The 14577-nt window shown below is 44.5% G+C and overlaps 1 protein-coding gene across 2 annotated transcripts in view; it reads right to left on the bottom strand.

Annotated features, from left to right (window-relative positions):
- itpr1b (inositol 1,4,5-trisphosphate receptor, type 1b) overlaps nt 1-14577 on the bottom strand; it is a 275465-nt gene that overhangs the window by 173543 nt on the left and 87345 nt on the right. The window contains exons 19-30 of one of the 2 annotated variants that reach the window (XM_063215285.1): nt 12554-12748; nt 11565-11816; nt 10529-10670; nt 10228-10399; nt 7459-7655; nt 6130-6262; nt 5686-5737; nt 5019-5184; nt 3928-4098; nt 3497-3568; nt 1223-1360; nt 530-655 (exon numbers count right to left, since the gene is read on the bottom strand). In XM_063215285.1, the coding sequence (XP_063071355.1) occupies nt 530-655; nt 1223-1360; nt 3497-3568; nt 3928-4098; nt 5019-5184; nt 5686-5737; nt 6130-6262; nt 7459-7655; nt 10228-10399; nt 10529-10670; nt 11565-11816; nt 12554-12748 (1816 nt within the window). The remainder of the gene's footprint in view (nt 1-529; nt 656-1222; nt 1361-3496; nt 3569-3927; nt 4099-5018; nt 5185-5685; nt 5738-6129; nt 6263-7458; nt 7656-10227; nt 10400-10528; nt 10671-11564; nt 11817-12553; nt 12749-14577) is intronic. The other variant, XM_063215286.1, reaches the window with a different exon arrangement.

Below are 14577 nucleotides of genomic sequence, written 5' to 3'. Positions count from 1 at the left end.
GACTTGTATCCCAAAGATTGCCGGTTCGACTCCCGGCCCGTTAGGTTGGTGGAAGGATTAATCAACCAGTGCTTTCCCCAGAGAATTGTATATGAGAGTGAGATAAAGCAGGCGGGTTCTTTTCCGGTATCCACTTTACGTCGGGTGAACGCCCCTTTAGGAGACCTTCGATTAGGAGACCTTCGGAGTCTTGAGGTAGAGAATAAATGGAGTCCCCTTAGCGCTGTAGATGGCGGTATCGCACGTCTTGTGCAAACACCACGAAAAGAAAAGAAGGAAGGACAACGCTCCCTTAGGAGACCAAATTTTGAGCACACGCTTTTGCATTGAGTAGGCGTGTTTCGATTCCTCTTATTACATATCCAACCTCTTTGCTTTCCCCCATCCTCCTCCAGGACTGAGGTACCGTGAGCATGGTACTGTCCCGCCTCACTGCTCCCTTGGGACACCATTTTGGCAAGTGATGAAAAAAGTTAATTTAGATCCCTGAATATAATGTCATTTTGACACATATATATACTGCGCCTACCCCGGGGTTGAGGAACAGGTTGATGTGCTTGTGGAGCAGCGTCTGGTTCTGCTGGTTCCCTGCGCAGAAATTCTGCAGGAACTCGTGGGCCTGCCTCATGATCTCCTGCATGCGCACATCTTCACCCTGCGCACACAAACACATGGCACACCAACACAAGGGATGTAAAAGGCAGCTACTGTCAACAATTGTTTAATTTTTAGTAGAGAAAGTGCGCTCAACTCCAAAAAGTTTCTTACAAGGTCTTTGGGTGCGAGCAAACAGCAAAGTTCATGTATGGTAAAAAAAGCAGCACTCCCGGATCAATTTCTTGCAGTTTTAATACTGGGTTAGCATGGCAGACAGACAGACGTTTCGGCCTAAGCCTTCTTCAGCGTCTTTTTAACAATTGGTTAATTGGCATAGCAATGGTAAAGGAGATGCTTTCCAAATAAAAATGTACTGTATATACATTATCCATATGTCTTTTCTTTTACCTGATTTCTGTTTGTTGTTTTTTTTGCAAGCTTTCAAGCTTAGCATATCTGATGGTTCAAATTTTCCCAAATCTTCATAAACAATTACAATTCCAAGAGCTCAATGGGGAAACACACACCCAGGGAGACACAAAGCCAAACACAAAAGCGTGTACACACACACACACACGCACACACACACACACACACACACACACACGCACAGACACACACACACCTTCTCATAGGGTATCTGCAGTAGTTCCAGCACCACACTGTGGGCCCCCATGTTCCTCAGGAGCCTCTGCTGCTGCTTCCTGCTCTTCTTGCCAGACGTTCCCTCCTGGACGCACAGCTTACTGAGCCGAATCAGGATCTGGACACACGCACGCACGCAAACACACGCGCACACACGCACACGCGCACACGCACACACGCACGCACGCACACACGCATACACGCGCACACACACACACATACAGAAACAGTCATACACAGATACACACACACACAAATGAAAACAGTTGTGTGCACGCGCACACACACACAAACACCACACAGACATTCAAAAGGTGACCATTTCAATACACTCACATTGTCCATCCAAGTACACCATATTACATTTCGTAGCCTTATTACTGTACAAAACAACATACTGTACTCTCCCAGATTTGATATATGCACAAACATCTAGGTCAGCATTTTAATGTAAAGCCCCACACCTACTGCCAAGTACACCAAATCTAATTTTGTGCCCTTATTCATGTTCAATTGCACACACTCCTATTGCATGCGTGAACAAACACAAAATCACATATACACACGTATGCACACTCATGCTCGCACACACGCACAATCCCAAACCCAGCCACACTCCTACAACAGGTGTAAGTAACCCTACGAGGTGTGTCACTCACTAAACTGCCCCGACCTTTCCTTGAGTGTTTGTTTGTCAACACTCTCTCACTTCTTTCTTTCTTTCTTTCTTTCTTTCTTTCTTTCTTTCTTTCTTTCTTTCTTTCTTTCTTTCTTTCTTTCTTTCTTTCTTTCTTTCCACCATGGGACACTACGTTGTCTCTGGGCATGGCAAATATAACACAATTGCAACATAGTGCATATGATACATATTGCAATCCAAAATGCAGGCCTACCACTGAAACAAGCAGCACATAAAGGCATCCCAAAAGTTATGGATTTTCTTTTACATTGTTGGGGCTTTCTGATTTTTTTTTAATCAGATTTATTAGTCGAAAGTAACAGCTACTGTAAGTACTGTGTCTGTGAGTTTGAGGATGAGGACTTGTGACCTTTTCTTGTGGTTCATCCTGAAAGCCAAATATCTAGGTCAGCATTTTAATGTAAAGCCCCACACCTACTGCCAAGTACACCAAATCTAATTTTGTGCCCTTATTCGTGTTCAATTACACACACTCCTATTGCATGCGTGAACAAACACAAAATCACATATACACACGTATGCACACTCATGCTCGCACACACGCACAATCCCAAACCCAGCCACGCTCCTACAACAGGTGTAAGTAACCCTACGAGGTTCGTCACTCACTAAACCGCCCCGACATTTCCTTGAGTGTTTGTTTGTCAACACTCTCTCACTTCTTTCTTTCTTTCTTTCTTTCTTTCTTTCTTTCTTTCTTTCTTTCTTTCTTTCTTTCTTTCTTTCCCATTCCAGTGATAGTTACTATAATGTAAAAGGGAAGTGGAACAGCGCGTTTTCCTGTCTAACCAGTCAAGGTCCTGTCCAGTCAAGGTCCTGGAGACAGTGACAGGGACAGGGACACCAACAGGTCGTTACCCTTTATTTTACTGTCCCCAATACATTAATAAGAGAATGAAACGAAGGACGGCACTCTTCAGATTTTTCTTTATTTATTTGCTTACGAACGTTTCAGACAGTGCCCTTCTTCAGCGTGTAATGGCGATTATCACCTTCAGTGTGTAATGGTGATTATCACCTGACAATTCTTATCCTGAAGAAGGGCTCTGCCCGAAAAAATCTGATTGGAGAGACAGGGACCATGATCTGGTGCCCTCACTCAGGGTGGACTCCATGCAGTCTTTCAGATCGGTATGATTGTGCAAAGCGGCATGGGATTTCCCAGCCTATGGGTACATTATACTACATGCTGATAAAACAAAACAACAACATAAAATAAAGTGTTATATTATCAAATGACCTTTTACCTAGGGCTAAACAATATATCGAAAATGTAGCAAAATCGCAATATCAAGAGTGGCGATATGCATATCGCGAAAATGACTTAATTATCAATAACGAGTAACATTTTCCTGCGTTGTCTACTCACTAGCTGAATGTCAACAAATGTGCGAGAAACCCGCCACGACCAAAACCGGGACCCCTCCACACAGACCGACAAATTCATGACAAGAAAAACACTTGGTTATATTTGTAAATATCGTTTCAATATCGTTATCAAGGTATTGCATGCTGTTATCGAGTATTATCATTAGAGACACAGAAGTACAGTACCTCCTTCACCACCCGGTAATTATAGCTGCTCGTACTCTCCGTCTTCTTCTTGTCCGAGCCACCAGAATCACCCTACACATAGAGAGGTGTAGAGAGAGAGAGAGAGAGAGAGAGAGAGAGAGAGAGAGAGAGAGAGAGAGAGAGAGAGAGAGAGAGAGAGAGAGAGAGAGAGAGAGAATGAGGTATGAGAGAAAACAAAAATTGAAGACCTAGGTTTTCACACTGCTCCTCCACATCCCTCACTCACAATCACAGGTACATACGTGAAACCACAGACACATAAAACGCACGTAACGCGTACATGCGCTTTGAAGCCCACACACATACACACACACACACACATACACACACACGCACGTGCACGCACGCGCACGCACACACACACACACACACACACACACACACACACACACACACACACACGCACACACCTTCTTCTTGTTTTCCGACTCTCCAGAGGGGCCCTCTCCCCCTTCTCCATCTTCCCCCTGCCTCTTGTAGACCCACAGCTCCGACTTCTCCACGATGGAGCGCAGCTGGTCCAGATCGCTCTTGATCTGCTTGTAGTTGTCCACGTCCTGACTGGTCACCAGCAGCTGGACCTGAAGGGGGAACATACACAAGGGCCATTTTGTATGTATATACATGTATGTATATAGTATTCCAAGAATCAAGAGCTTTTTATTGTCATTGACAAATAAATTTGACAACGAAATTGCGTTTTAGAATACACTGTACATGTACCCCAGGGCCGCTGCTCATACGAGCGCCGCCACATTAATGATGTAATTATTGGGAAGCACTCCCTATTGGGTGTCCCATGATGCACTTGTTTATTTAAGAAGCTTTTCCACTTTTGGTATGGTTACTCTGATGAAGGCCTAAGTACCGAAACGTCAGCATACCAAAATAAAGTGAACCGTGAAGACGCAGTGTTGCACTATTCTTTCTGACTGCTGACGAAAATGGACAAGGGAACACAGAAAAAACATAATACTGTGATTAGTTTGTCTAATGCCAGCATTGCTTAGTATATCCACCCAGAGTTGGTGGACAGCTGGCATAACGATGGTCCGATCAAACCCCAAACAAAATGGGCCAAAATAAGGAACCAAAACCCAAAAAGCCAATGGCCAGTTTGCATTATTACCGGATCAAGTCCATTTCGACTGCACTATCCCACCATGGGACACTACGTTGTCTCTGGGCATGGCAAATAAAACACAATTGCAACATAGTGCATATGATACATACTGTAATACAAAATGTAGGCCTACCACTGAAACAAGCAGCACATAAAGGCATCCCAAAAGTTATGGATTTTCTTTTACATTGTTGGGGATTTCTGATTTTTTTTATCAGATTTATTAGTCGAAAGTAACAGCTACTGTATGTACGGTGTCTGTGAGTTGGATGAGGACTTGTGACCTTTTTTTTTGGTTCATCCTGAAAGCCAAATATCCCAATTATTTGTGAACAGTGTAGCTGTAATCATGTCACAGAGGTTCTTGGTGTACTATACCTGTTTGAAGGCCATCAGCACCTCTTGTCTCTGGCTGAAGTGCCTGAAGAGCAGGTGGAGGGCCCCAGACACCAGCGGGGGGTAGTCATGCATGGTGAGGTGGAGGAGGACCCTCAAGAAGGTACGACCACCATGGTCATCAAGATCCAGAGGAGTGTTCTCCTCACTGGGGCCAGGGAGAGAGGGAAGAGAGGGGGAGAGGGGGAGAGATGCAGAGGGGGGAATAGAGAGAGAGATTGGTAGAAGGGGGGAGAGATTGATAGAGGTAGAGGGGGTGAGAGATAGAGACAGAGAGAGAGATGCAGAGGGTGGAATAGAGACAGAGATTGGAGGGAGAGAGAGATTGATAGAGGGAGAGGGAGAGAAAGACAGAGACAGAGAGGGTGGAGGGAGAGATTGGAGAAAGGGAGGAAGAGATTGATATAGGGAGAGATGGAGACAAAGAAATACAGAGAGAGAGGGGGATAGATGAAGAGATTGGAAAAAGGGAGGAAGAGATTCATAGACAGGGAGAGAGAGAGACAGGGAGAGAGAGAGAGAGAGAGAGAGAGAGAGAGAGAGAGAGAGAGAGAGAGAGATGTTTGAAACAGCTGGAAAGTGGAAGTGTCGCACACACGCACAACACGAAATTCATAAGACGTCAAAGGCTCGACAAACACAACTTTACCTTCCACCAAATATGCCTTCTGCCTGCTCCTCAATCTTCTCAAAATCCAATGCTGTTGAGGGTAGAAAGAGGCAGATTATCTTATTAAGAGAAGAGTGAGGTAAATGTTGGGGGTATTTAAGCACAACTTTACGCTATTTGTATTTATGGCAACATTAAATAGTTTTCAACTTCCGTCATCCTACTTGGAGGTGGAATAGTCTTTTGTTCAAAACTATATAGAGATGGTCAACTATTCTAAACTAAACTTGGTCCATCTATTCAACAGTCCAGGGAGGGTGGCAAAGCAAATTCTAAAGTGCCATTCGCCATGATACAAGTCGAGAAATCACTGAATCGGTTTTCCTGCAAAAAAATTACTTAGTGCCGTTGTAAAATGTTACCATGGCGTAAAATGAAGGGAAAAAGGTACTTTAAAGTGTTGCCATGACGGCAAGACCATACCTGGCATGTTGGTGGGGGTTTCTGGATTGGCCAATGCTGTTCCGTCCACCTGAGTGTTTGTCTCGTCAAACTCCTTCTTGAAGATGCAAAGCAGGCAGGAGATGCGGTAGTCTAACCTCACATTCAGGATGAACTGCCAACAACAAAACACAACAGAGAGTTAGTGGAATTGTGTGTGTGTGTGTGTGTGTATGTGTGTGTGTGTGTGTGTGTGTGTGTGTGTGTGTGTGTGTGTGTGTGTGTGTGTGTGTGTGTGTGTGTGTGTGTGTGTGTGTGTGTGTGTGTGTGTGTGTGTGTGTGTGTGTGTGTGTGTGTGTGTGCGCGCGTGTGCGTGTGCGTGTGTCCGTGTGCGTGGGGGGGGCAATTACACAAAGTAATGTTGTTCAATGCTCCTCTATCACTTTTAGTGTTCATTGAAAATCCCGTAAACAGTGTACAGCAATTGTAGCAAAATAGTACAATATAGGTTCTTTGAAAGTTTGCCCAGTAAGTTCCTACAGTAGTTTTATTATTATTAAGTGCTTTGTTTTACCGTTTACGGCCAGCCTTTAGCCGTATGCTAACACAGAGAGCTATACACTACAGCAGGGTGCAATTTGCAGGGAGTTTGGGAGGCATTGCCCATTACCAATGTGGAAGAATCCCTACAGATTATTTGGGAACTTTGGGGTTCATCCCAGAAATGTTAGGTTCTTCAGATAACTTTTAGGATCCCTATTGATCCAAATGAAGATTCTTTCAGGAAACATCAATTTCTTACAGTCTATGCACCTGAAGGATCTCTATGATCTTGCGCGTGGGGTCCATAACCATGATAGTCCATGGTCCATAACCTTCTCTAGCTTATATATTTCTCCTAGTTTATTTCCTATGATAAAGGCTCTTTTCACCGTTTACAGCAGGTCTATACAGTAGGTTACTTCTACCAAGATACAATAGCAAGAGCTATGATACACTGCTCTATGGAGAAGCTCCTCAGGTGGAGTATTAGCAGGATTTGAATGTATGCTGCAAACATTAAGAGCAGAACCTTCTCTAAGGAACCTTGGGGTGATTCTAAAAAGATTTGGGTTGTTCAGAGAACTTTAAGGTTGGGAATTAATGTGAGAAAATGGCACAACGTTTCGACCAGCAAGGTCTTCGTCAGATACACCATTTAATTTTGTACACCATTTTTTCACATTAAATCACGACAAGTGAGCTTTTGCGGTGTGCGAATATTTCCTCTCCTTTTCTCCAAATGCGTTTTTTGATATTCTGCACCCGCAGAAATTTGTTTCTTTGGGATGTGCGCGCATCTTACACTTTTTGAGGGTGTAACAATGTTACCTGCAGTATCTCTATGATCTTGAGCTTGGTGTCCATGACCATGATGTCTTCCCTCTCCGGCTCCACCTGCGTCTTCACCACGTCCCCGTTGCTGGGTAACGGCAGGTTGGGTGTGGAGGGCAGGAAGCCCCCTCCCCTCAACACCACCTGGGTCATCAGCTCCCCCACCCCGTGGATGGAGCGCATCACATGACTCCCTGCAGAGAGAGAGAGAGAGAAAGAAGGGGGGGGAGAGAGAGAGAGAGAGAAAGAAAGAGAGAGAAAGAGAGAGAGAGAGAGAGAGAGAGAGAGAGAGAGAGAGAGAGAGAGAGAGAAGAGAGAGAGAGAGAGAGAGAGAGAGAGAGAGAGAGAGAGAGAGAGAGAGAGAGAGAGAGAGAGAGAGAGAGAAAGAGGGATGGGTTCTCGCCACAACATACAAACTGTCATGTACTCTTCTTCACCATTAACTGCGCATAATATAAATGGCAATATACTGTAGAACATATCCATTTTCTTTTTTTCTTATCGTTTTATTTTCATTTTTAGCACACAATAAAATTGAAATATCGCTTTGTATGTGTCATAACATTAAAATGAGGGCAGTCATGGGTAAGTGGTTAGGGCATCAGACTTGTAGCCCAAAGGTTGCCGGTTCGACTCCCGACCCGCCAGGTTGGTGGGGGGAGTAATCAACCAGTGCTCTCCCCCATCCTCCTCCATGACTGAGGTACCCTGCAGTGTTAATTTCGTCAACCAGGACGATGACGAAAATATTTCGTCAACGCCCCTTTTTCCCGTGACGATGACGAGACGATGACGCACAAAAATTGCTTCCAGAACATAAAAATATGACGAAAATAAAAATTGATTTTCGTTAAGGAGACTAAGACGAGACGAAATTTACAAGCCATGGACGAATGGACATTAAAAATTTAATTGTTTAAAATTAATTTGTAATTGTTATTGTTTCTTGAACTTTATAGAAGATTACACGCTGTTGCCCTGTTTGTCTCTGCAGGCAGTGCCTGGCGCTGGTGCGGCTCAATCAGTAGTAGCCTAGTTCAGTGAGTCCTGTTCAGTTGAGTTTAGGTCCTAAAATGTTTCCCAGAAAGAGCCGACGTTGAGGCAAGTGTTAATTTTGAAACATGTTCAACAACCCTTTTGTCCATAACGAAGACGTGTGTGTTTGTGCAGTCATGATAATAGTGCTACCGTCACTCGCGCCAATCTTCCTCTGATGCTGTCATTTTAAACCTCCTCGACCTTCCTCTCTTCTCCTTTCCCCTTACGCATACGACGACGTCCGTTGTCTGTTCTTTTGTAATGTTTGCTATATAGGTTGTTTAACCTTATGAATAGGCAGTTTGCAAGCAAATCATGACGATCGGATTCATGCATTTATTTAGATCAGACACCGGGAGACGTTTAAGGGATGCGTGCGCTACAGGGGAAACGTCGTTTAAGTAGTCTAAACAGAGGCACGGCTACTGTAGTTTTGATAAGAACCAATGTGTGGGCGATCAGGGTTTAAAGTGCGGAGAATTGAAACTTGTTCCCGTCGAGGGCAACGCTAAAAGACCCAAGGCAGTCGACATCCCTTCCATGCGATGCGTATTACAATAAGTTCTCCCAGACATTCCAAGTTCTAAAAACTCATTGCTTAAACTTGGAGATGCTTTATCGACCATCGACATCCCGACAAACAAAACAGCATTAGTGTTCAACCACTGTTTGTCAATGTCCTTTCTGTCGTCCAGTCTGAATAGAACAACTGCCTATTTTCCCCCCAGGACTTTTGCAAGGCGTTCTACGAAGTGCGCGTAATCTATTTGAAGTATTCCAGGAATGACGCACGAGCCATTATCTTTCTCTGTCCCGCATTGCCAATCGAAATAACGCGAACTTGCATAGTCTAAAATCAGGAATATTTTATCTGACTCGCGGCCATCGGGGAGCCACTATCAAATATCAGGGAAACTTCTTGGACTTCATTGGGATGTCTGGTCTTCCCACTGCCTGCAATCTGCAGGCTATGAGTCACGCGGTCAGGTGAAGAAGAGCTTGTAGCCTACGTGATTCAATTCAAAAGCAAATAATAAGCAGCAGCTTCTAATGAGAGAGAGAGAGAGAGAGAGAGAGAGAGAGAGAGAGAGAGAGAGAGAGAGAGAGAGAGAGAGAGCACAACCTGCACCTGGAAGTGTGTGTGTCTAATGCTCCTTTGCTCTATGCTGTTTTACTTGTAATTACTTTTACAGGACTGATTTGGGTTTTGGTGGAAAATAAGCTAGTAACAATGTGAATATTTGCTGCAATAGGCTATCTAGTAATAATTTGTGTAATAATTTGACTAAAATGACGAAAATGTGAAATGTTGACTAAAATTACTAAAATGACTAAAATTTGACTAAGACTAAAATTAATTTTCGTCATTTAGACGAAGACTAAGACTAAATTGTGAAGGCAATGACTAAATTTGACTAAGACTAAAATTGATTTTCGTCATTGTGACTAAGACTAAGACTAAATTTAAAAAAGCTGACAAAATTAACACTGGTACCCTGAGCATGGTACCGTCCTGCCGCACTGCTCCCTAGAGGCGCCATAGAGGGCTGCCCCCTTGCACGGGTGAGGCATAAACGCAATTTCGTTGTGTGCAGTGTGCAGTGTTCACTTGTGTGCTGTGGAGTGCTGTGTCACAATGACAATGGGATTTGGAGGAGGAGTTTAAATGTTATAACAAAGCCATGTACTTACATATATACTAAAAAAAAACAGATAATGGAAATTTACCACTGGCATTGGCTTCACCTTTGTTCTCATCTCCTTTCTCGATCTTGTTGATGGGGTATATCGTACTGACATTAACGCAGTCCAGGATGGCTAGAAGGATCTTGGTCAAGCGCAGCAGATCGCTGAAGTTATAAAATCCGAAGTAGATCAGATTTCGGGCCAAATTCACCACCTACCAATAAAAAAAAAACATAAAATAACAGCTGTTATGTTAGAAAAAGGACGCAGTGGGAATTCCCTGTAATTTTTTGTGAGTGAGTGAGCGAGCGAGTAAGCATGGTGTAATGTTATCAGAACAGACCTCAAACGTGAGCTTGTTTTTCTCCTTGTCAGAGAAGGGCACGTTCTGGCAGACCACGTCGCGGAGGTAGTTTTCCACAAAATCCATGGTGAGGGCGAACCTCTCCTTGATCTCGTCTCGCGTCGTGCCGTCACTATCATAGCTGGGAACGAATAGAGAGAGAGGGAAGCAAAATAGTAGATAAGAGATTTAAATCACCCTTGAAACTTTAAGTTACAATAAGATTTGTAGTCAGGCAGCATGAAGGAGCAGGCAAAGGCAGCATGGTTTGTGGTCCAAGTATGATAAACTTCGGTGTTGTAAATGGGCGTGATTTAACAACAACAACAAAACCCGTCTCATGTCTCATGGCAGCTCATACACATGGCATCTTAGAACCTTACATTATAAGGGTCAGCCGTGGCCTAGTGGTTAAGGAGATGAACTTCACATCAGAGGGTTGCAGGTTCAAATCCCACCCTTCCACTTCCCATCTCTGTCCATGACTGATGTGCCCTTGAGCAAGGCACCTAACCCCACATTGCTTCAGGGACTGTAATCCTGTACATAACTGAAAGTCGCTTTGGATATAAGCTAAGTGAAATGTACTATGTAGTGAAGTGCAATACTGATTCCAAAAACCATCTCTTCCATACGAACCATCTCCTCCTCACTAATCATCCCTGGTATAGTGTAGTGTAGTGGATAATCGTTTTGAGGTATCGGCACTCACTCCTCGATGGAGATCTGCAAAGGGATCTCAGACCAGAGGCTGGCATTTTGAGACAACAGCACTCAATCGTCTGTGGAGATCGTGGAGGGGATCTCGGACCTTTGATTAGCCATCTAATGAGAGTTTTAGTACAGTGCAGTGTGATGTAGTGTAGTACGGCTGTACAATTCCTACTTACTCGTCGATGGGAGATCATGAAGGGGATCTCGGACCAGAGGCGGGCATACTTGATTAGCCATCAAATGAGTGTTTTAGTGCAGTGCAGTGCAGTGTGATGTAGTACAGTCAAGTGTAGTGTACTACGGTTGTACAATTCCTACTCACTCGTCGATGGAGATCATGGCGGGGATCTCGGACCAGAGGCGGGCGTACTTGACGGGCGTGACCTGCTCCTGGGGGTCGCGATCCACGTGCATGTGCAGCATGAGGCGGCAGAAGGAGGCGCGCAGGTCGTAGGGCAGGTCCTCGTCCGACATGCAGCGCAGGATCAGGTCCACGTCCAGCTGGCCCGAGATCTTGTTGATGGCCAGGTACTGCCGGTCCAGGCACATCCGCGCAAACAGGTTCAGCTGGTACCTGAAAGTCAAGTCAAGTCAAGTTTCTTTGTATAGCGCATTTCATACACAGGTGCAATTCAATGTGCTTCACATTAAAAAATTAAAAACAACAAGAAAGAATTAGTCAGATTTTTTTTTAAATATCAAAATAAAACATGAAATAATTAGAATAAAAGGATTAAAAACATTTCAATTAGGATCAAAGAAAATTAAAAAGTTACAAAACGCAACTTGTGATAACTAATGATGGCGTGTCAACCAGTAACAAAACCCTGGTCTGGGCCTCAGTTAGGTTACATAAGAGTCTGTTAACAATTTTGAAACTTGGTTCGTTGATCAGGCTTGATTGGGTTTCTGCAGGTAATGCCTGGACCCTCATGGCAGAAATGTCATGTACAAACAGAAAAGGTCATATACAAACCTACATGTAAATGTGTGTACAAAAGTGTATGGATGTCCGTGTGTGTGTGTGTGTGTGTGTGTGTGTGTGTGTGTGCGTGTGTGTATGTGTGTGTGTGTGTGGGTGTGTGTGTGTGTGTGTGTGTGTGTGTGTGTGTGTGTGTGTGCGTGTGTGTATGTGTGTGTGTGTGTGCCTGTGTGCCTGCATGTCCACCTGTAGTAGCTGATTACTTCCTGGTGTGTGTGTGTGTGTGTGTGTGTGTGTGTGTGTGTGTGTGTGTGTGTGTGTGTGTGTGTGTGTGTGTGTGTGTGTGTGTGTGTGTGTGTGTGTGTGTGTGTGTGTCTCCATGTGTCCACCTGTAGTAACTGATGATCTCCTGGTCTTCTCTCTGTCCCTCCTTGGCGTCCTGTGCCAGCTCCCGGATGCTCTTGCTGCGGATCTCCTTGCCGCTGTCCTTCCAGAAGAGCCACACCTCCTCTTCGTCCTCCTCCGTCTCCACCGGCGCCTCGCCCAGGGTCACAGACTCCACCTCGAACCGCGACAGCACCAACCTGGCAACGCATTACATTAAATAACACTTACAGACTCCATCTCGAACCACGACAGCACCAACCTGGCAACGCATTACATTACACTACATTACATTACCCTACGCTTATAGACTCTTCATTGACCTGCGACAGCACCAATCTGGGTATGTATTGCAATACGCTACACTTATAGACTCCACCTCAAATCGTGACAGCACCAACCTGGCAACGCATTACATTTACATTACATTACACTTATAGACTCCATCTCGAACCGCGAGAGCACCAACCTGGCAACACATTACATTCCATTCCATTGCATCAACGTGGCCCATACATTCATGGAATTACATTACATTTACAGCAACGTCTGAAAGTGATACTTTTCTGATCAGCCTGTTGCAGTCACCAACTCTGCCTCGAACAGTGACGGCACAAACCTAGACAGTAAATTCAAATGAATTCTTCCAGACTACAGGTCTACAGATCTAGTACATCAGATCTAGTCCACGTACAGATTCCAGAGAGAGATACTGTACTGTATAACCCATTGTAACCCACTGTACTGTATAATTGTTTAACCCACTGATGGTGGATGACATTGATCTAGGTGCCTGGAGCGACATAGACACAGCATTAAGGCTTGTGAGATTTGAGAATTTTTGATAAAAATGTGTGCATGATGAGGGTCTTAGCTTTTAAATGCAACTCATTTCAATTTTTTTTGCGTTTCGGAGGGTGAGATATGTAGGTTTTTATAGGCTGAGAGCACCTTTTTCCCCAAAAGGGCTTAGGCATTTGGCAGGCGTTTTTTTGCAGGTGCCTTAGGTGGTTAAGAAGCCATTGTGAGGACGACCGAAGATGTTTCAAACTCCAAAAAGAGGTCCAGTTGCCTACAACTCATCTCATTTTGATACCACATTGAACATTGTGAAACAAATATTTGTGCAGATTCTCATTCATCAAACATTTGCAGTATTCAAAGGAGCACAGCCTGTAAACCTACCCAGGACACACTGCCTATAAAGTAACTGTTTCTCTGGACTCTTGAACTTCAGCAGTGACTCTCTGGGCGCATTCAGGCCGACTGAGAACCGTGCCGATGCCCGTTCCCGTACCTAATCGCAAACCGTTCGTCGTGTTCACGGCACAGAAATTAACGCTCACGAACCGGAAAGTTGGTTCGCAATGCAAACCGCGAAATACTTGTTTTTTCTCCGTGAACCGTGACGACAATGTGGCCGTCAGCAGGTTCATCCAGGTAACTCAGTCACGTGCGGAAAAATTCCAGAGCCCGGTATGAACACGGGCAGTTTGCAGATGAGCACTTAAGTGCCGAACGCAACTGGTGCGGGCACCGGTACCGGCTCCATTCTGGTCGGCCTGAAAAAAATATCTGTGGACCTTGGTTACTGTATGTGTCTGTGTAACAGCTCTCAAGGGCTTCTTCCCCCACATCTCCCAGTGCACACAATGGCAAACTGCCTAAAATAATATTAATCCAATCATTTATGGTTTTATTGTTTCAAGACCTATTGAGGCTCTTCCACTGTGAACTGCAATAACACAGGATGACCTCAGGCAGAAAAGCCCTGGCTCTCTGTGCTTGAGACCCATCAATGGAGGTTTGACCCCATGCGTCCTTGTCTGTTTCAATTGGCCGGGCGTCCACCATAGGCAGAGGCGCACGCCTTATCATATGAGATGAGTTAGAGCCGGACGGAGGGTGCTCATGAGACCAATTAAACATATACATTTTTCCCCGAGAACATTGCTATTAAGGCCTAACACAGTGCTCCACATTCAGGTCACTGTGTCTCTTCGATTTCATAAGCGTCGCTTGCAGAAGA

This window comes from Engraulis encrasicolus, chromosome 14 (assembly GCF_034702125.1).
Source record: "Engraulis encrasicolus isolate BLACKSEA-1 chromosome 14, IST_EnEncr_1.0, whole genome shotgun sequence".
NCBI classification, from domain to species: domain Eukaryota; kingdom Metazoa; phylum Chordata; class Actinopteri; order Clupeiformes; family Engraulidae; genus Engraulis; species Engraulis encrasicolus.
This window is presented reverse-complemented; position numbering and strand designations above follow the sequence as displayed.